This window comes from Strongylocentrotus purpuratus, unplaced genomic scaffold, assembly GCF_000002235.5.
Source record: "Strongylocentrotus purpuratus isolate Spur 01 unplaced genomic scaffold, Spur_5.0 spur5_scaffold_11, whole genome shotgun sequence".
Classification (NCBI taxonomy): domain Eukaryota; kingdom Metazoa; phylum Echinodermata; class Echinoidea; order Camarodonta; family Strongylocentrotidae; genus Strongylocentrotus; species Strongylocentrotus purpuratus.
In genome coordinates, this window is record NW_022145596.1 from 21,393,098 (window position 1) to 21,416,260 (window position 23,163).

Consider the following 23,163-nt stretch of genomic DNA (forward strand, 5'->3'; position numbering starts at 1 on the left):
GTAAGAGCCTAATTTTATTTAAAAAATCACACACTTTTATCGCTATAATCTGGCTAAAAAAACTCCATTCAGTCAGGGCGGCGATTTCTTTTCATGACCGGGGGGACGAAATGTGAGGGACGAGGGAGCATAGTGAACGAGAGGGGCGAATGTGACGGAAGTGACCCCCCTTACAGGTTTTTAAAGTTTTGTTGGATTAAACCATTACACTCCTTAGCAAAACTATAGTATATATAAAAACAAGCAATAAACTTGTTCAAACTTTTTTTTTTTACTTCGCCGGTAATTAGTATGACTTCATGTTTTTTTTTAAATGGGAACCATTTCACCTTCAACCCAGCGACACTATTTTTCAAACCAGGCAGGATGGGACTGCCTATATATATTAAAAGCGCAAGCGGAATATTTATCATTGTAATAGCACTGATCTATTTCTATAAACATACAGAGTAAACTAATAACAACGGAGGGGTATATAGGCATATCAATGTCTAAAAATTGTATATTTTCGGTATGAGGTTTCCCTTTGAAGGTGCCCCTTTTTGTTTTGTTCGTGCCCCCCCCCCCCCCACACACGCACTTTGAATGACGCTCCGCTGCCCCTGGCCTGCTAAAAAAAACTGAGCTTTCGGAGGCTTCACCCCTAGACCCCCACACCAATTTGAGCTCCGCTCGCTACGCTCTGCACTTTAAACCCCCCCCCCCCCCTAATAAAAAATAAAATGTCTTCTACAATGGCCACGCTCCCGCTACGCCACTCTCTACAACGCACACGTTTTCCGTGTTGCATGCATTAACATCTATGGAGTAAAATTTCAAACAGCGCGTACATGCATTATTAGGCGCACGCACGTAACACGCCAACTACGTTGAGTTTACGTATTCACTGCATGGGACTTGCTTCATTTACCCTAAAACGCACCAATTGAGTCAAAGATGGCCGTCAAATATTAAGTTAAGGTTGTAATTTGGCTCAAAATATTGTGAAGATGATTCTGGTCAGTTATGTTTTTGTGAAGGAAACCTAATATCAGCGTTCTGCTACCTTCAATTTCGTGCTGAGTTGTGATTGTGTGAGAAACATACGGACATTCACAATCACGTTACATTTACACGCAAGCCGAACTGAGGAGATCGAGACTGATGAGTGCATGCATGCACTGTTGCAGGTGATACAGAAATCGCTTTCGAACAGAGAAAGAAAACAATGCCTGTTATTGATAATGTGGAAGACTTGATGGCATGGCTGGCAAAGAAATTGGAACCAATGTGAGTATTGATTTATTTTATTCTCTTGAGACTTGAATGGATTGAATAAAATAATGACAAGTTATTGTCATTGTCATTATTGTCGATGTCACTCACTCGTGATCATGTCTTCATGACAATTGACATTTGAATGTTGATTTAATCATGATGATAAATATCAATGCCTGATGAAAAATGGCTGTGAATTTTTCATTTTTTAAGAAGATGCTAGACTCGGTTACATGATGTTGATCAATAAAATGAAAAATGACCAGACAATGTGACCAGACAATGTGACAAATGACCAGACAATGACCAAAAATGACCAGACAATAAATAGCAGTAATCACGGAAGAATCCTGGATCGATGAACAGGCTTAGACCTACAACATCGTGTATTAAAGTAAAGTAAAGTAAAGTAATGTGCGATTGATTCTGAATATTCTTGTCTATCATAGAAAACATCTTTCTTTGTCTTGCATTGAATGTTTTAAGCGATGTTGCAACTTGCATTTTTCTTTGAATAATTATGTTTTAAAGCATTTGTCTCTTGCACACGGACACTGTCACTCTGCAGAATCGGATCTATCACTGATTTATATACGCAAAGCGTGTGTAGGCCTACTAGTACTGGTAGGGTGTCTGATCGCGCACCACGTTTTGTGTGCTAAAACCCTTCCCATTGACATTGCACACATCCCTATAGAGTCTATGTGCATTGCAAAATTGGTCAAGTTTTTAAAAATAAATTTAGATACAAACCTTAATCTGTTGTGATCCTGAAGGTGGTACTCAATAAATGAGGTGTCATATGAAAGGGCAGATTAATTCCCATATTTCCAAAGGGGGGTCATTTCAAATTTCTAAAAATATCTTGGTCAAAACAGCGATTTAAATGCGTTTCCATGGCAACTCGGGAGATTTCCAACTTTTGAGAATCGAACCCCCGAGGGGTAATTAGTTAAGTCGTAAGGAATACGTTGGTGTTCTTTTTTTTTGGATAGCCCCAAGGGATCACGTAGGATTTAAGTTTGAAAATACCCTTCCCCCACTTTTTGCATATAGCCTATTGCATAAGAATGCAGCTGTTGAGCAAAAAATGATAACTCGAAGTGAACCACTTTTTTGTCCATTCTGACCAAAATGCTATGAATATTGCAGAGTTTTTGAGGGGCTGTATCTTTTGATGGAAACATTGGTGAGTCTTGAAATTTGAAATGTATTATTCTGATTACATTTTTTATTCAAATATCCAACAAAAATGGTGAAAAACGATCCCAAATTGAAAATTGAAAAATCGTTCAGACACCCTACTACTGGGTGTCAGATAGGCCTTGAAACCTAGCTGCAGACCTGTGCCCTCTAGTACACATGGAATTAGAGTTAACAATTGTAAATTTGTAATGAAAGAAATATCCTTACAATTTTCCTCTCCAACAGTTGTGATGCCGACCCTAATGCCTTGGCCAAGTATGTGGTGGCCCTAACCAAAAAGGATAAAACTAACGAGGAGCTCAGGGCTACATGCATCGATCAACTTGGAGTCTTTCTTGTAAATGGTAAGTTTGTCGTCTGTCTAAGAGTAAATACCTGTAGTGTTATTTGTTCTCTTTGAAAGAAAAGACATGTGAAATCATAATAACTGGTAACTGTGCTCAAGGGCTTGTTACATGTAAGTTTACGATATAGATGTGGTGAGAAGATGGTCCTTGCTTCGTTTGAGAGTGGCTGTGGAAAAGTCTCTCAAAATAATATACACTGTAAGATTAATACAGGCCTCAAATCTTCAATGAACTTCTCAAAATAACTGCAAACCTGACAGCCTTTTTTACCATGCCTTTATGCTAGAATATTGGTAGCCAGTGGAGGTAAGCTAAACCTTTGTATCACTAATGTTGGAGCACCAATAGTGTCACTTAATCATACCATTTGATTACGGTATGATGTCTTGAAATTCATCTACTCTGATGGTCATCTTTACCTCTCTGAAAAAAGGATCATTGATTTATGTGAGCAGTTATCAAATAAGATGTTATTTCATGCCTTCCACTTTTTGTTTCACCTCTTTTATTTGCAGAAACGCAGTCCTTTGTCGACAACCTTTTTGTCGCTCTTGCCACAAAGTCTTACATTCCAGGGGGAAGTGCCAATATTACAGCAGTAGAGGGCGGCAAGCAAGATCCGCCGCCACCACAGCCCGCAGCGTTGGCTCCTGGTGGTGCCGATTTACCGACCAGTGCTGAAACATCAACCAAAGAAGAGGTCAGGTCGAGGAGCTCAAATAGAGATGTGGTGAGAAATTTAATATGCTGCAGACCTTTAACTCCTTAGATGCCACACAAATAATCTCCCTGTGCCACATTTTAGTTGTCATGGCGTATATATATATATAAACCAAAGCCCTCGACATTACTTAAACTGTTTCCTGTGCACAATGAATCTTGCTAGTATTGCAAGGGTTGTCATGGAGCTAATCAAGGCTGGAAGTGGGTAATTTTGCAAATATAGTGTGTTGCACAAAGCATTATTTTTGCCTGTTATTTTATGCAGAATTGCATGTGTGGCAAACGAACGACGGTGGAGAGAGGCAAAAATGTCAACCAAAATGTTCAAAATTAACTTACATGTATTCCGGGATGCCAATTTTCAGGCAATTGCCTGAGTTCAGGCAATTATGTGTACAAAATAGCTCTTTCTAGGTAATTTCAGGCCCTCTGATCAATTCGTACTGGCATTCCTGCTTATTATTACATCTATAGAAGGATGCTTATAAATCCGGGGGAATATTCTGTAACCTCAAGAGTCGCAACAAACAAAAGGTCCCTTAATCTCGAGAAGGCATACAAACACAAAAATTATCAGTATCACTTGAAGAAATGCGTAGATAATGTAGTTTCCATGAAAAGATGCATTACATGCATAGATAATGTAGTTTCCATGGAGTATGTAAGATTGAAAAGCTTTGGGATGCGATTTGTGCATTACATCAACAATTTTGTATGCCATCTTTCATCATCTTTAGACTGGAGAGAATGATGAGCAGCGGGATCATCGGCGGAGCGGCCGGAGACACTCCAGGTCACATTCCAGGAGCAAGTCAAAGAGCCATTCACCCAGGAACAGGAGCAGGAGCAGGAGCTTCAGTCCAAGGTACTTGTATGATCAAATCTACCCTTAATGGTACTGCCAGGTATAGCAACATTACCTGCTCCAGCCACATATGCTACTCTCTCAATTGTTTACGCTAGAATTTGTATCTTAAGCCAAATATTTTGGGAGTATTGATTGACAGGCGTAATGGTTTTCATACGCAGTTATCATAATCTGCGCACAATTATATTAGCGCACATTTAATGATTAACAGTGTGATGTCACAATGCTTATCAGCAGGTATTTTGCCGTAAAGTGTGCTCGCAAATACATTGCTTAAACGTGAACTGAATACGAGTTCAGAAATTTTACTTACTTTGTAGTAAAGCCAAATGCTAAGTAAAAGTTTTAAATAAACAGAGTATTGAATTTAATACCGGCCCAGTTTCATGATGTTTCCTGTCCTTTCGGAAACTGGACTCTGTATTAAAGGAATTTATTTGACAAAAGCTGATGTTCTGGGCACTTCTTAAAGGCATCGTTTAACAATGTTCAATCTGAGATACATGGCCCTACGTTTTATCAGTGTCTGTGATATGGTGTAATATTGAAGCCCTAAAAATATTGTGCTTCAAAATGATCATGAAGTGCCTCAAAAAAAGTAAAAATCTTTGAGTGACCGGTCTCATTTTCCCCAATAAACTAGTGTTATAAAAACCGTTAGGAAAACAAAAAATGTAATTTTCAATTTCCAATTAGTAATATCTTGACAATCAGACAGGCGATCGGCTCATAAAAGTCATGGGATTCCTGACTGACCTAAAGGTTTATAATTCTGATTGCAGCATGAGCTAAATGCAAGATTTTGTTTCAGAATCTGAGGCAATGTTACTGATTCACTTTAAATCGAAAAGGGATGGGGAATTCTTCTCCAGCATGCTCTGTTCACTATGTACCTTTACCTCTCCATTGTCTTGGCAGGAGAAGGAGAAGAGATGAAGACCGGAGGAGGAGAGATGACCGACCGGATCGCTTCGGTGGCCCTCGTCGGTACGGAGATCGAGACAGAGACAGGGACAGGGACAGGGATCGCAACAGGGATAATAGAGACTTCAGAGATCGGGACAGGGAAAGGGATCGGATGAGGGGTCGTGATGGAAGAGGTAGGGAGTGCTCGAAAGAGATTCATGTGAAGTAGAGATACCAGGGGAGTGTTCTACAAAGAACCTAAGTTGAACTTATCTCTAAGTTGGACTTAACAATTATGGAAAGCCATTAGCATCTATGAAAATATTTTGTAAAAGTTATTTTAAAAGGCATATGCTGTTGATAACAAATCATTCATATTTTCTATTATCAAGGAGATATCATTTTCTTGATGTGGAATTTGTGAAAGTCTAAAATGCTTTTGCTTTTGAATATATTTTATTTTAAGGCTATAAACGGCTATCCATAATTTTTAGTTACAACTTAGAGTTAAAGGTAAAGACCAGTTATGGTCATGCGATTGCATTGTGAAAGAAACGTTGTGGAATCGATCATAAAAGGTTGATCGTCTAGCATCTAGCATCTGTAAGGTTCTGGAATCATCAAAATGATAAGAAATTTGGCCCATTCTTCGTAAAGTTACAAGCACTATACACAGAAAGATGTATATGGGACTACCTTATATCTCTCACAGACCATGGGAGAAACAAATTTACCAAATATATGAATTAGTAGGCAGTTTCCTGGCAAATTTTTTATCATCATGTATTGGTCAAAACATATTCTTTCACATGATTGGTAATGAGAGCTTCCATTTCATTTTTTGAAATTTGGGCGTTTCCAATACTGGTCTTTACCTTTAAGTTTGACTTTGGATCTTTGTGAAATACCCCCAGGAACTTGTCCCATTCCTTTGCTCTAAAATTTCAAATATTGTTGTTATTAATGCCATTACTTTGTGTCATGAAACTCTGCAAGCATGATTCATAGTGCTTTCCAAAAAGCAGGTTTGTAATTGCGATGTTCACATGACATTGTACGGATAAAAGTCAATGTTACCGAGCCCAAGGTCTGTGTTATTGTATGCTATCAAAACAACCGCTGATGAATATGATTTCAGTGAAAAAACAACTATTAAAAGCACATTTTTTTGCACACAATATGATAATGATTTGGGGGTCATTACTAATAGTGTGAAGGAAAAAAATGATATGTTTCAGGTTGACAGGCCATGAGCAATCTGTAGCTCATTTCCTCATACATGTACCATTCTTAATGATATGTTTATTGACCAAGAAACGGCACCATATATCCATAGAAACGGGCCTACATAAATCCAATTGTTGTTATTATTTTCTATGGCCCTAAGTATAGCTGCCAACCATTCCTATTATTGAGGAATGATTCCTATTTTGTTACCTCTAAGGTGTTGTTTGAACCATAGATTCCTCTCTTCTGATGAAATATTCTGTGTGAAAAATATACAAAATAGACTTGCTAATTTTTGATGTAAAAGTGTGCCTAATGATGTTAGGGTGTACTGGCCAACTGCTTATCCCGAAACACTCCCATGCTTTTAGATCCCGGCAGATTCGACGATCGTGGCAGAATCCGTGACAGAGACCTCGAGCGTGAGCGTGACGATCGATTGAAAGAAAATAACTCTAAGCCAATGGCAATCAGCAGTGTGATCACAGTAGTCTCAAACGATGGGCCTGAATCCTCGCAGGGCCCGCCCAAGCAGGGAGAACAACAACAAAAACAACAACAACCTCTGCAGAGGATACGACAGAGATGTAGAGATTACGATGGTATGTGAAGTGGGGGTTTAGTAGAAAGGGAAACGTGACAGTAGTAATTGATGTGAACTGTACCTCTAAAGTGTATTAAGGAAAAAGCAATTATTGGGAAACTGTTTGTGAATCAGTTTGTGTTTTATGTCTGGTTCCTTTCAACTACATCAACTTTGGCGATATGTAGTGAACTTGTGTATTTTGCTAATAGTATCCCACTCAAACATTGCATACATTGATTAAGTCACAGGCTTGATTTGCAACCCATGGCATTGAAATGGTTAATAGTACATGAACCTGCAAGACATGATTATGAGCAGTAAAAAACCATTTAAAATCCTTTATCACTTTCTCATAATGCTGTGTATCAGCAAAACTATAAGCCCAACATATTAAGAGTATTTAGTAAATTTTAATCTATTGATCTTCTTTGCTGACTTATTAAAATGCATTGATATGTTTTCTCTCTAACATCTATTCACTTTACAGAAAAGGGATTTTGCATGAAAGGAGAATTTTGTCCATACGATCATGGCAATGACCCAGTAGTTGTGGAGGATATAGACATGTTCAGACCGCCTCCAAACATGGATGCTAGTAGACCACCAGTGCCTTCTCTACCCCCTGCCCCACAGCCTCCTCTACCCCCCTTACCCCCTTCCCAGCCCCCTCCGCCCCTCCTACCACCCTTCGGCATGCCCCCGCCCGGTTTCGTGCCCACGCCAGGGATGCCCCTGCCGCCTCCACCACCCATGCATCCCCCTCCTGGGAGGATGCATGGACCGCCGAGGCACAACGGACCACCCCCTGGTCCCCCTCCAGGCCTACCACCACACATGAGGCTACCACCACCCCCAACCTCAGGGCCACCGCCGCCCCTTCCACCCATGCCTCTTCAGATGAATAGACCCCCTCCTCCACTACCTCCAGCTCCAGATGCTAATATGCCACCATCAGGTTAGTTACCATCAAAATCTACTTGTATTCGTTTGGTCACCATTTTGAGTTTTACGATACTTTTTCTAACACTTTGTCAAAGGTCTGCTATTATTTTTAAAGTGCTATTACCAACACAGATGCGTAATAAAAGTTCTTCATGTTATCGTTCCTATGATTTTCTAATTTTAGTACACATTTAACCTTCATTGCAGTTGTGGTAGGTAGATAATTAAGAAACATTATGCATTCATCATGGTTACAATATTTAACAATGGTTACATATTTGTTGGGTTAAATATCATTATAAAGGTCGCTCCAAGAGCCCCAGTCAAAAATGTATGTTTGTTCAGAAAGGTAGATCAGACCCTTTTCAGGTGGAATATTTAAAAGAAGAAAAAGATGATTTCACTTACTATGGAACATCAAGAATGTGGTCATAATAATAATGATGAAAGTTAATACAAATAATAATGAAAATAATTTGTATAGCGCATAACACATAGGCATAATTGCATGTCTCTATTCCATATGATGTGAAGCCATGCATTTATTGGACTTACATTCAAGTTATAGTTTCGCTTGGTTGGCATTGTGTGCACGATTTGCCTGAATGCACACGTGTGTACAGTGTGGGTTTCAATCGTCATATGATATGAATGCATGGCCCTCGGGAAGAACAGTATGAATACCAATGAGGCTGCCCTGGGTAAACAAGGCATACTATTATCATTATTACAGTCAAACCTGCTTTAGTGACCACCTGTCTTCAAAGACCACATTTTTTTTGTTTTCCTTGAAAATGGTTTTTTCATTGAAACATGTACGAAAGTAACCTGTCTACAAGGACCACTTTTTGTGTTTCTCTTGGGAGGTCGCCATAGACAAGTTTGACTGTATTATTAGTATCATCATTTCTCTTTCTCCCTCAATCTTGCAGTGCCTCAACCTCCGTCTTCACCTCCCAGAGAGTCGAGTCCTCCTCCGCCACCGTCAGAAACAAAACCTTACGGCTCATCACAAGGTTAGCACCGTCCGGCAAAACTATTGCTTATATTTTAAGATCAACTTATGAAAAATGGTTAAGTTATAAGGAAGGTGTTATAAGGTTATTCAAGGAATAAGAACATTTGCCGTCACCATTATTCTTTGTTGATTTCAGGATTTTTTTTTTTTGGGGGGGGGGGGGAGGGAGGGGCTTAAAAACAAAATGGCAGCTGATATGTAGGGCTCTAGTTATACTGAATCTGGAGGAGTTGAAAACAAACCTATTACACTAAAGTAATGTCAAAATTAAATCAAAGAAATATTAATTCACTCGCTAAATCACCTTTTTTTTTATACTCACAGGTTTTCAAGAATAATTCAGTTCAACTTTCCATTTATTATTTTAGGAATTCATTCATGGAAAATTCAGTTAAAATTTGTTTAATGTAACAGTAGAAATACAAGCCAGCAGCAAACACAAAAGTGGTTCTCTGACCTACCGAGTTCTACTGTGTTCAATAGACTGCTAGATTAAATGACACACTCCCTTGTAAATCAACTTGTGTCTGTGCATTCCACACAGTCTGCTTGTCAAGAACAAGGGTACAGAACTTATATCAAAATATTTTTGTCTTTATAAATGTGATATGGCTTGGATAACATAATATTGAACTTTGTGACAGTTATGCAATGATAAGTTTAATCAATTTTGGCATTATTTTAGGACCAATTTTTATAACCTGCTCCCGATAGATATTAGCATTTGTGTCTGAAGAAATCTTACAAAACTGTATATGAAGCACTTAATTCCAATAGAAGCTAAATCCACTTTTGATGAAAATTGGCTTATTCATATCAGAACATTGTTTTAACAACCCGTCTTTAAACAAAATTATCTATCTAAATTTCAGGAGCAATTATGAAAAAATGCACCTTCTAATATCACTTTTCAATAGACGCCTGTACAAAATCTGGTAAACAACTTCTTTTTTCTCCGAAGTTACAAAAATGGATTTAGGTCCTTCTGGAATTAAACTCTTCATATCATTCAAATGTTTATACCGCTCACTGCTTTATAATGATTATACACCTATTTCACAACTACTATTATCATCCTTTCTGTCAGATTTCCAAATGGAAGGCTACAACCCGGAAGATCCCAGCATGGAGGCCCAGGGGGGCAGGCAATATTTTGGAGGTGGCCGTGCCCCTCGGCAGGCCTCGTCCAACCTCAGGACCCTTGTGGGCATACAGACGGTCCCTACAACAACCAGAGAAGGTAATTCATCGTTAAGAAGCTGTAGAATATGCTATTTTTCATAATGTAATAAAATTTAATGAATACAGCTTTGTGAAGTGCCTTGATAAAAATTATTTGATTCACCTTTTATAAATCATTGCATCTCAATAGTCAAAATATGAATTGCGTACAATTTGCAGAGCTATTGAACTGATTAGATTTTGGAGTCAAAGGTCACAGGGCTTATTATGTATGCAAACATAGCTTGTAATCACAATATTCTGAGAACCTGTCGATGGATTACAATCAAATTTGAAAAATTGCTTCTGTTTTGGTTTTATAAAATCGCTTTGTTGCGGAAGCATCATTTTCGACTGCGTGCAGTCGCAGTCGAATGTCCATCTAGTTTGTCTTTTGTTTTGTTGGGGGGAGGGGGTATGTACTGTTTTGTTTTGTTTTTATTTCTCTTTTCCCTCTCTATCTTATCGGTACTAGTTCTCTATTCTGTATCACTTCATTTTTTTGATTTATGAAGGGTTGTCTTTATATATAACTTCAAGTAAAATTACCATTATCTTCTCCATAATGTTGATTAACAGTTTGATTTATAAATAGAAAGAGGGGAAAAAGTTCACAGCGCTCCGCATACAAGCCGGCAGCAAACACAAAAGTGGTTCTCTGATCTACCGAGTTCTACTGTGTTCAATAGACTGCTAGATTAAATGACACTCTCCCTTGTAAATCAACTTGTGTCTGTGCATTCCACACAGTCTGCTTGTCAAGAACAAGGGTACATTATTTCGGAGGTGGCATTTCCAAATAAAGTGATTACTATGTACATGTACTTAAAATCCATTACACACAGAGCATCAAAACAAATTTTTTAATTCACCTTTTATAAATCATTGCATCTCAATAGTCAGAATGTAAATTACGTACATTTTTTGTCGCCAGGTACGACAAAGATTTTGGCTTGCCCTACCTAACAAAACATTCTATATGCAGTTGATTTTATAGGCAAGCTCTCTGTCTTTACAATTTGATATTTGATGTATTGGTCTTGATTTACAGAGAGAGTTAAAAGGCCCAAAGACTTTTGTATTATACCTGTCATTTCTATCTTCTCACCCACACAGAAATGGAAGAAATAGGTGCCCTGACAAAGGACTCCTCCTCTGATGACAACCAAAGCGAAAGGAAGGTTGTTGACCTCACCAAGGGCCAAGACGGTCTCGGTCTCGGTGTGCAAGAGGAGCAGAGACGTGCAGTCATCAAGAGCAACGACAGGCCCTTGGGCTTAGGGTACCCCCCTCAAAAGCGGCCCTACAACCACGGTGGGGGCGGCGGCGGTGCGGTGGATCTCAGGGCCAGGATAGGCGGGAAGGGGAAAGGAAGATTTGTGCCAAACAACAGGATCCTGGAGGTGCGCAAGATACCCAGGGAGTTCAACAACATCACCAAGCTCAACGAGCACTTCAGCAAGTTTGGCAATATCGTCAATCTTCAGGTGAGTGTGACGATTGACATTACAGTGCTTTCTGTAATTGGTCCATACCATCAAAAGAAATCATCAAGCCCTTCGTAGATTTTGCCGTTCTTTCATTTGAATAAAAAAAATTCTCTTCAATTTGTTTATTTTGTGTCTGTAAAGTAGCATTGTTAAGAGTTTTGTTTTCATCATAGAGTGGTATAGAATATTTATATACAGAATTTCGATTAACAGTTTGATTTATAAATAGAAAGAGAAAGGGGGAACAAGTTCACAGCGCAAAGCATGCAAGCAGCAAACACAAAAGTGGTTCTCTGATCTACTGAGTTCTACTGTGTTCAATAGACTGCTAGATTAAATGACATACTCCCTTGTAAATCAACTTGTGTCTGTGCAGTCCACACAGTCTGCTTGTCAAGAACAGGGGTACATTATTTTGTACTTAATACCCATTACACACATATTCACGCATTTCATGTATATGATTTCAAGGGGGGCAGGTTAAGAAGGAATAGCCAGTCCTAATTAATTCATCAGGGCCCCGTCTTACAAAGAGTTGATATCAATCGTAACTTATTTGCGATTGATATCAATCGTAACTATGTACATAAGAGATAGAAGACTGCAAACTTGCGATTGATTGGAGGACTTACGATTGATTTGGATCAATCGCAACTCTTTGTAAGACAGGGCCCAGATGTACCTTTATGTGTTTTATGCAGCACTTCACAAGTCAAATCTGTCTTCCAATCCTGTAAAACAAAATGTGAAGTTTTTTAAATGTGTGTATGAATCAAAGTAGCCTATGCTTGTCCCAGGTTCCTCTTTTAAAACAGGGCTCCACAATATTTTTGTTTGTCACGAGGGGCTTATAACCTTTATGGTCTCTATGCATCTTGAATAAATGTTAAATTTAGGGCGTCCAGAGTTCAAATGTTGTGGCCCATGCCTCCCAGATCCCTGCTTGTGTTAAAGAGAAGGATGAGTTCTGGGTAGAGGTGAAAAAAAATTTGTGAGCGTTGTCATTGTTATTATGCAAGTGTGGAAGAACATCAGATAAAAAATGTTCCCTGAAAAGCATAGCTCTTCAAATGCCTTAATATTCTAAACATGGCATGTAACATCATAAAAATCGGGACAGATTTTTATGCAACATGTTTGTGTAATCCCATATACATCTTTTTTGTGTACAGTGCTTTTAACTTTACCAAGACAGGGCCAAATTTTTTATCGTTTTGATTATTCCAGAACCTTGCAGTACACACCTATACTTATATGCTAGATGATCAACCGTTTCTAGTCAATTCCACACTGTTTCTTTCACAATGCAATTGCATGACAAGAACTTAACTTTATCTTTAAACCCTGCAATCTAAAACTTTTCTACATTCATTTCCATTGTGGCAGGTTGCCTATGCCCAGGACCTGGAGGCAGCGTTGGTCACCTTCACAACTCATCTGGAGGCCAAGAAGGCCTATCAGTCCACAGAGGCCGTCTTCAACAACCGCTTTGTCAAGGTCTTCTGGCATGTCCCTCCCGAGGTATGCTAACATTTTCAAGACAACTTGTCTTAAGACACATTTATTCAAACTTGCATTTGATGATTAACTTACTCTGTTCACATTGATGTGCATTTCATATGTATTGTAATTTGTAGGTTTATTTGCACTTTTATCTTTTGTTTAATATGTAATTGTTTATCAGTTTATTTTGTTTGTTATAGCACTTAGAGACCGTGATGGTAAGCGCTTTATAAGCAACGTTTTTATTATTATAATAATTTTGCATTTACAAGGTTATCAGCACTATAGCCAGATTAATAACTAGAGTAAAATGTCATTGCCATATGCCACAGTAAATTGCTAGGGCAAGATGAGTGTAATGCACTTCGCATCCTATTGGCCACCATTATGTATGTGTATGTATTTAAATATTGTTCAATTCCTCTGTATATGTAATCTATAATTTGTACAGGGCCTCTCAGAAAAACAGTTGTCATACTGAGAGAGTTACCCTGTTTAACCCCGTATTCCAGAGGGCGTTCAAAATACGTACCCGCTGGCGGACGGTGCTAGCTGCCTATTGACACCAACAGAATACGGCTCTTACGCAGATGGCATGTTCAGAATGCCCGGACAATACCGATTATCGCATACATGTGCCGAAGTAATGCCAATCGCAGTTCGGCTCTAAGATTCGGCTGCTGTTTCCGCCCACTTTCGTGACGTCGCGATCGTCAGCGATCAGCTGGCTTGGCGAAGGCAGGCCAGGCCGTGCGTACAGTTTGATTGACAGCTGTATGCAAATTAGAAGTCGATCTTCGGAACCAAGATGGCGATGACTAGAGCAGCGATAACTACACTGGCGGGAACGTGCCACTTTAAATGAAACAAATGAATAAATAAACCAATAAGTGATTACAAGTTACAATATATGTTTTGAAGCTACGGAAATCATGGTATTTTATTTATTTATTTATTTATTTATTTATAACACATCTTTAAAAAGAAGGGTAGCCCAATCAGCAAACAAATACTGGTTTTCGTTGAGGCCCTTCATGACACAAACAAGTATATACATTTCATCAACATATCAAAATATAAATAAATATAGAAAATTACAAAATTCGATTTTAACAAAAAAAAAATTGCAAACCAGGTTATAAATAAGGATTTGATTATAAAGAATAACGAAATGATTAAAATGTATATGATACAAATATAAAAATATAAATAAATATAGAAAGTTACAAAATACGATTTTAACAAACTAAAATTGCAAACCAGGTTATATAAAAGGATTTGAACATAGAGAATAACGAAATTAGTAAAATGTATATGATACAAATATGTAAATGCCATATATCCTATTGAAGCAAACAGTAAAAAGTTATTAAAACAAAAACAACAAATAACAAAAAACAAAAAACAAAAAAACAACAGCAACATACAACCACAATAACAAACCAACAAGAGAAAACAAGAAGAAGATATGATAAAATATATAAAAAGAGGAGAAAAAGAAGAGTTATATCATACCATAATCATATTAAAATGTGGATGTCTTTTGCCATTTTGCCAATTCTTGTTTAAATGGTTTCATATTTTTTATAAATCGAATACGTTCGGGTAATTTATTCCAGTTTGATGGACCTGTGACAAGAAATGACTTCTGATAAAAGGTCGTACGAACATGTGGCATCCTAATTAGCATCTTATTTGTGCTCCTTGTTGTTCGAGATGATATCGCTTCAATATAAATAAACTTATCACCTAGTACTTCAGGTGCAGCTTTATGTAAGCATTTATGAATCATGCAACAAGATGCTCTAAAAAACAGATGATCTACTTTCGGCCAGGATAGAATTTCAAACACTTGTTCAGATGGGGTTTCCCAGGAAAAACGAGATATCATATATGCTGCCCTCTTATGTAATCTTTCCAGTTTACTATGGTTTGCTTCAGATCTCCCAGACCAAACGGTACAACAGTACATTAAATGGGGCACTACAAAAGCCCAGTACAGTTTGTTCAATTGTGCTTTATCAAAATAATGTTTACATCGACGAATAGTTCCTAATTTCTGTTTCACAGTTAAAGCAATACTTTCGATATGTTTTTTAAAGTCAAGACTGTTATCAATTATAACTCCCAAACATTTATATGTATATACACATTCCAATTGGCATCTATTTAATTCAATCGACAGCATACTGTTATCTAATGATCTAAGCTTTTGCTTTGATCCTAGCAGCATCGTTTTGGTTTTATCACTATTCAAAATCAACTTATTTTTATTCAGCCAAGAATTCAGTTCACCAAGAGCTTTTGTCAGTTTGAGTTCTACCTCTTGCTTAGTTTTTCCACATACAGAAATAGTAGTATCATCCGCATACATATAAACAATGCCATTTGAGATGGAACATGGGAGGTCATTAACGAATAGAGTAAAAAGGAGCGGGGCCAGGATGGACCCTTGTGGAACTCCCATTGTTATATTTCTAAATGTTGATTTTTCTTTCCCTAATGAGACAAATTGTTGGCGATTTTTCAAGTATGATTCAAACCATTTAATTACATGCGGAGAGCAACCATATTGATGTAATCTATTTAAGAGGAGAGAGTGATTGACTGTATCGAATGCACGTCGGAGATCTATAAAAGCTACACCATTTAAATACCCTTTGTCTACATTGACTGACCACTGGTTAACCATGCACAATAGGGCTGTTTCACATGAGTGCTTAGGACGAAATCCAAATTGGTTCTTATAAAATAGATTATGCTGAGACAGATATTCAAAGATATTTAAATAAACTGCCCTTTCAATTATTTTAGATAAAATCGGCAATATAGACACGGGTCTGTAGTTTTTCATTATGGCTGTATCCCCTCCTTTGGGAATTGGTTGGACTCGGGCTATCTTCCAAGCATCAGGGTATACTGAAGAATGCAAAGACAAATTGAGTATATATACTAAACTTTCCATTACATGAGGAATATCACAGATATATTTCAGTATTTTAACAGAGATTTCATCATACCCAGTTGCTTTTTTGCAAGTATATGATTTTATCTGTTTGATGACGAAATCTATCGAGATATTTGAAAAGTAAAGTAAATCACCGTTTGTTTGTTTTTCCAGATTTTCTTCAAGTGATTCACATCTCTTAATTGTTTCGGTCTCGAGCTCAAAACCTTTAGTGAGTTCAGAAACGGAGTCAACAAAATACGTATTAAAATATTCGACAACCTCCTTCAAGTCTGATATTTCAACATCGTTTACATTCAATATTATATTTTTAGACTGTTTTTTCTTAGTAAGACGTCGCATAACATCCCATAACGCATTTGCGTTTCCTGATTTGTCGTTCAATAATGAAGTAATGTATGATTTTTTAAGATTTTTGAGTTCGCGTGTGATAAGATTTCTGCATTTTTTATATTGTTCCCAAAAATCTGATGACGAGAGCTGTATTGCTTTATCACGAAGGTAGTCCCTCGTGTTCATCAATTTAATGACGTCACCTGTCACCCAAGGACATGGATTATTTCTTAGACGTTTTCTTTTGTATGGTGCACACATATTTACAATTTCCATTATCGGGTTGTACCATATATCCCATGCACAGTTAACATCCTTACACTGATATAATTCTTCAAAATGCACTTGGGAAAGTAAAAAATTGAATTCTGCAAACTCAAAACCCTTAAAATCTCTCCATTCTATGATATTTTCTTTTTGAGTAATATCAGCATCACCGTAAACGGTGAAAATCATATAATGATCACTAAATGATGTTTTTAGCACTCCATTCAAGGAGTGATTTTCTACGTCAGTGGAATATATAAGATCAATAATAGTTTGCGACGTTGTCGTCACTCGTGTTGGAACATCAATCAGTTGATCGAAAAGAAAACCAGACATTATCTCTTCGAGAGATCGTGATAGAGAGTCTATGTTATTTGGACACATATCACAATTTAAGTCTCCAAGTAATATCATTTCCACATCTGTATTGGTGACAGCTTGACTTAACATTCCGTTCAATAAATCAAAGTAACTTGACGACGAATCTGGAGGTCTGTAGATAACACATATAAGAAGTGTTTCTGAATGTTTTGGCGATAGTTTTACCCACAGGGCTTCAATATCGTCGCATGTAATATTATTTTCAAACCGGCAACTTACGTCATCTTTCACGTACAGAGCCACACCCCCTCCATGCCGGTTGCGGTCTTTGCGGAAAATATTGTAATTTTCAATGTCTAATTCAGAATCAGATATGGTAGCATCGCATTTGGTTTCAGAGACAGCAACAACATGGAAAGGATTATGTTGAAGTACAATTTTAAGTTCAGATAACTTTGGTACAATTGAATTTATATTAATGTGACATATTTTTAAACCTGTTTTAGGAAGGCAGCTGAATAATTTATCTTGAGTTCCGAAGTACTTACAGGTGTGGGCCCAATTTACATCAGTTTGTGAGCCAGTTGGATTGAGACTGTTTTTAGAAGTAAAGGTGATATTGTCACAAGTAGTGGCATTTAGTGGTAACGATTGTTCAGGAGATTCCTGGCTGTTGTAAGACTGTCCATCCAATCTTTTGGGAACACTCTGTTTTCTGGTTTCCGTCGAGATTTCGAGTAGCTGTAGCTGTGCCACGGAAAAGGTGGAGGCTCGTTCTTCTGTGCGTCTTGCTGGGGCGTCCACGTTGGATAGCTAAATTGGGTTGATGTCAATCCATCATCTCCTCCGTTCTGTGGAATTCTGTTATCATTCAGGGGTGGAAAATCAACATCATAGGATTGCAGAGACTTGTATTGCGAGTCCATCGATGTTGGTCTAGATGATCGCCGCAGAAAGTGAATGATATTTTGTGCAAACGTGATCGTCCCCGTCCGATTGAGATGTACGCCATCTGCGTTGAGATGAAGGCCAGGGTCGATATTGTCATTATCGATGACGAGCCAACTTCGTTGATTGGCTGAAAGTTTGATGGCTGCGTTCACCTCTGAAACTTTGGTATATTCTTGATTCGTTTCATTCAGTCTATGGATGATAGTTGAAGTAGCAATGGTCTTGACCCCAGGAATTGTATGGACTTGTTCAAGAAGTGAGATTGTTTTAGCAATTATTACATCTGATTCATCGCATTGCAAGTTATTTGTGCCGAGATGTACGACAACTTCGCTTACTTCATACTCATTAGCGAACTTACATACATCATTGTGTGCATCCTCAATTTTCGCTCCATTCAGAGTTCTGCAGATAATGTTTTTGCTTCGAGAAAGTTTGGATGGTCTGATTTGTTTCGTCATAGAGTCCCCAATTATCAGCACATCCGCTTTCATCGGTCTTTGTGTTTGCATAGATTTCTGATTCCGCTCATTCATGGAAACGGGGTTTCCATCATGTGATGTTTCGTTCTCTCTTGTCATGGAATCCCTTGTGGTTTGAATGTCAGTGTTAATAGGGGCATTCTCAATCACATTGGTTTGATTGGATTTTGTCAGGGCGTGCAGTTGCTTTTGTTTAGTTTTGTATTCGTCGAACTGTTCCTGTAGAGAGGGATTAATAACGTTTTGTTCGTGGCGCTCTAAGTCAGCGACTGTTTGAATCGTCTCGCTAACTTCAGGAGACACAGGTCTATTATTCCCTTTGTTGGGACTCTCGACAGTAGATCCTATTAAGGACTCGTCAATTGATATATGGTCACAATATTGGTCGTTCAACCTTGTAACGATGTCAAGGACAGAAGCTTCCAATGATTTGACTTTATTTGGTAGATCTGTGCAATTATCACACAAGATATCCTTGGTATTGCAATTAATCAGCTCCTTTTTACATATCAAGCAGCTTCTACGAACGAAGTTCTTTGTACAGTCACTATTCCCGTTTGTGTCATTATTGGCATCATGTACACCCTCATTGTGTAACAGAATAAAATGGTGGCAAATTGAACGGTTCAGATTGGGGTATATTCTCACGAGATTGTTCTCAACAATTTCATTATCAATATCATTGTCACTGCCAGGCAAACCTGAGCGGCAAATAAGATTGATAGCAAAACTAATGCTTGGAATTGTTATTCCTTTTGGCAGCTTGTAAATGAAAGTGTCAGTACCTGGATTTCCTTTGCATTTATTCGTAGAAACACTGGGTGTCATATTGGTCCTGATTTATAAGACTTCTGTATCCCAAGGAATAAATTATTCCAAGCATGGATATAGTAGATTCAAGATGATGTTATTACCAAACAGAACTCATAGACGTGTGACGAAAATTTGTGATAATCGATGAGTTTCCGCTAGGTCATCAAAACAGAATTGTGATGTTGGCAGACGTAGATAGACGTAGATAGGCATATACGGGACTATGCGGTAATATGGTTCAGTGCAATTAAGGTATTTGATTGGCTGAGAGCAAATTTGCCATAGAAATTTAGCATTTGTTATTGGTAGCAAGTTTTATGAAACAGGGCCTGAACTTAAATGATTACCACTAAGACTAGAAAAGTCTCTCTTTTTTTATTTTTTTATTTTTTATTTTTGTACTATACTCCATGGTTGCTTTACAGAACACAACAGGAGAAGACGAGCCAAACCATCACACCAGAAAACCTGCAAAGCAAAGAATACAATTACCTACCAAAAAGCAGCTGACTGTCGTTAGAAATCATGCAACTCCTTCAGATAAGGTAAGGGGTGTTTCCCTCCCTTCTTCTCTCTCTCTCTCTCTCTCTCTCTCTCTCTCTCACTCCTCATTCTCTGTCTCACGATTTTAATTATTTGCCTCTCTCTTCTTGCTTTCTTTGTTTCTTTATTTCACCATCTCCTTCATCTGTCTTATTATATTTTTTTCATGTTCTTTCCTTTCCCCCTTTCTTTTCACCAGTAATGTGTATATCTTTATCACCTTTCCTTATAAGTCTTCAATTTCTCTATCATCTTAACATATTTTTTCCAACTTTCTGTGGGAGGATTTGACTCTGCTTTCTTTTATTTTCTCTCAATTCATCCTTCTCATTGTTTTGTTTTGACTTCTCTTTCCCCTCTCTGCCGTACTAGTTCTCTATTTTGTATCACTTTCTTTTCTCTTTTATGAATAATTGTTTCTCTGTTTGTTTGTTTGGCCTGACTACTGAGAAAGCATGTGTATGCTTGTAAGTAAGCAACCAGGGGATCGACGGCTTTAAGTCGTCTCCGAGGGACTTGGTAATGAGAATTAATTCCTTAACAAAGGGCACTAGCGCATCAATTTGGTTTCGGTCCCGGGACCTCCCGGTTACAAGACCACTGCTCTGTCACTGAGCCATCACACCTTTGTCTTAGTATATAACTTCAAGTGAAATTACAATTCACCTGCTTACAGCGCTAAAGCAAGCCGGCAGCAAACACAGAAGTGGTTCTCTGATCTACTGATACTGAGTTCCACTGTGTTCAATACACTGCTAGAATAAATGACACTCTCCCTTGTAAATCAACTTGTGTCTGTGCATTCCACACAGGCTGCTTGTCAAGAACAAGGGTACATTATTTTGTAGGTGAAGTAGTTGAAATTTATGTACAAAATATGTAAATCAGTAATTGAATTGTATAAGGTACATGTACAATAAGTAAACGCATGCAATATTTTTTCCTTCATTCAAAATTCAGTTTCCTTTGACATAGTGAAAACAAATTCATAAACACTTCAGTTGTAATTAGTAAACTCAATATCATCCATTGATATATTTTTTTTCAATTTTGGATGAAACTGTAAAAGAATCGCACATGACCACATTCCAATCCAAAGCAATGTCATCTCAAACCAGTCCACACCAATCTCCCATCTCTCCCTTCCAGGTGGTCATCCAACCCGGCGGCAACTCCACCTTGACCAAGACCATCATGAATCCTAAGGCCGTGGCCATCAACCAGCGACTGGTCACCGTCCAGAACAACCTGGCCAATGCCAAGAAGGCGGCCGCGGCCCACACCTCGGCCACCGTGGCCAAGAAGCTGGCCGCCGCCCAGGAGGCGGTGAGGAAGAAGCAGGAGGAGGCCAAGAAACTGGTCGCCAAGAAGCAGACGGAGATCTTCAAGCAGAAGCAGGAGCTGATGAATGGATTCATCCAGCAACAGAAGGTGAGAGCAGAAAAGAAATCCTCCAGGGGGGTGTTTCACAAAGAATAAGATTGACTTCAAGTTGGACTTAACCATGGCAGGCCGTTCATGCCACTGATTGCTCTCACCAATATGATCTTTAGATAATAATTTTTCCTTCAATAATGAATAAAAAATGTAGATTTGTGACCATGATTTGTAAGTCTCTTGAGAGGTCAATGTCAGTAAATGGTGGAGAGCAAACGGTGGCATGAAAGGCCTGCCATAGTTAAGTCCAACTTAAAGTCTATCTTAGTCTTTGTGAAACACCCCGCAGGGGGGGGGGGGGGTTCCTTAAAAAGGAAGAAAGACATAGGATGCATTTTCAGATGAGCATGTTACTGGTGATTTTTAGGGGAGGGGGAAATAATGTTATCCCCCCCCCCCCCTATATTGTTCCTTCTTTCTTTCTATTGTACCTTTTTTTTTTCCTATCTTACACCCCCTGGCAACCTCAGTCACTGGCAGTAGTATTCAAACAAATAATGATAAATAAAAGGTATATAATGTGCCCTGTGACTAATATGGCATACACTGCTGTCTTTACAGCATACCATATCCAATGAATATTCAACATCCAGAATGAACAATGGTTGTGAGATGTATGTTTTTCCAGAGATTGGTTTGTGCGATACCAGTCAGGAAAGAAATGATACAAAATTTGGTCTTGACGAAAGAATCAAAATGACCCTTGGCAGGACTGTTGAAAACATCTAGGGGTCACTCAGTGACACAAAGACATAACTCCATTTTGGGAAAAAGTGGTCGATGTGTCACTGAGCATGTGGGCCTTAACGAGTTAAGTCTATGTTTCACTAGCCATTGACTTCAATGGGGTGTTGGGTGGGGTTAAGTCTTTGTGTTTCCTGAAAAGCCCACATTTTTCTGAACATTTTGAAATTAAATACTTATTTTGGCAAGATATGGAGTTACGTCTTTGTGTCACTGAACCCTCGATATGCAATGAAATGAAGGGTCAGGTTTACTCTAGTAGTGTGTCAATGAACTCTAGTCAGTGAGAGAGAGAGAGAGAGGGATGTAGGTCATGTATCCTGTCAAGTACATTTTCTTTGACAGGTTGTACATTACACAGGAAATACTTGCACGAAATTTACAAGAGTCAGGTGCGGAGAAAATTTTAAGCTTTTCAAGGTGTAGATTACAGGATGAAATCAACAAGGGAGTTATCTCTTAGGCCAGAATTTGTAAACAAGGAGGAATGCAATTTACAATGAATGGATGAGCAGGTTCAAATTAAGCCTGCCACAGTGCTCAAAGTTCAAAAGGTCAATTCAAATCTAAAAAGAGTTAACTTTAGAACAGTCAAACTGCAGAAATAGTATGAGATGATAAAGTGCATATAGTAAATCGTGATTTTATTCTGTTTCATTACCTGCATGTCAATTTGCAGTTGTGTAAGATGATTTCTATGCTGATTTTTCAAAACAAAGAATATAAACTTTCAGTCCATTTCATTGTCCATTTCAAAAGAGCTATGTATTGTCAATAGCGAGGCCACATCAATGATATCAAAGAGGGCTAAAATGTTAAACTTGTTACACTTTTGTATTCTTCATCTAATCAGATGCTCATAACCAAGTTAGAGCAAGGCAAGTCCACCATGACGACCTTGAAGAGAGCCGAAATCATGAAATCCATCAAGATGCTGTCTGAGAACATTGAGAAGACCAAGAAGGAACTCACGGATGCCAAGCCAAAGACTAAAGATAAGAAACAGGTGA

At 38.3% G+C, this 23,163-nt stretch overlaps 1 protein-coding gene across 1 annotated transcript in view; it reads left to right on the top strand.

Moving 5' to 3' along the window:
- Window positions 1–844: 844 nt before the first annotated feature.
- Window positions 845–23,163, top strand: part of LOC583344 (RNA-binding protein 26) — a 28,688-nt gene continuing 6,369 nt past the window's right edge. The window contains exons 1-14 of the mRNA XM_030980887.1: window positions 845–1,269; window positions 2,689–2,807; window positions 3,326–3,540; window positions 4,271–4,398; window positions 5,320–5,501; window positions 6,906–7,136; window positions 7,608–8,075; window positions 8,995–9,078; window positions 10,168–10,320; window positions 11,418–11,788; window positions 13,178–13,312; window positions 19,855–19,974; window positions 21,122–21,403; window positions 23,007–23,159. Of these exons, the coding sequence (XP_030836747.1) occupies window positions 1,208–1,269; window positions 2,689–2,807; window positions 3,326–3,540; window positions 4,271–4,398; window positions 5,320–5,501; window positions 6,906–7,136; window positions 7,608–8,075; window positions 8,995–9,078; window positions 10,168–10,320; window positions 11,418–11,788; window positions 13,178–13,312; window positions 19,855–19,974; window positions 21,122–21,403; window positions 23,007–23,159 (2,703 nt within the window). The 5' untranslated portion in view covers window positions 845–1,207. The remainder of the gene's footprint in view (window positions 1,270–2,688; window positions 2,808–3,325; window positions 3,541–4,270; window positions 4,399–5,319; window positions 5,502–6,905; window positions 7,137–7,607; window positions 8,076–8,994; window positions 9,079–10,167; window positions 10,321–11,417; window positions 11,789–13,177; window positions 13,313–19,854; window positions 19,975–21,121; window positions 21,404–23,006; window positions 23,160–23,163) is intronic.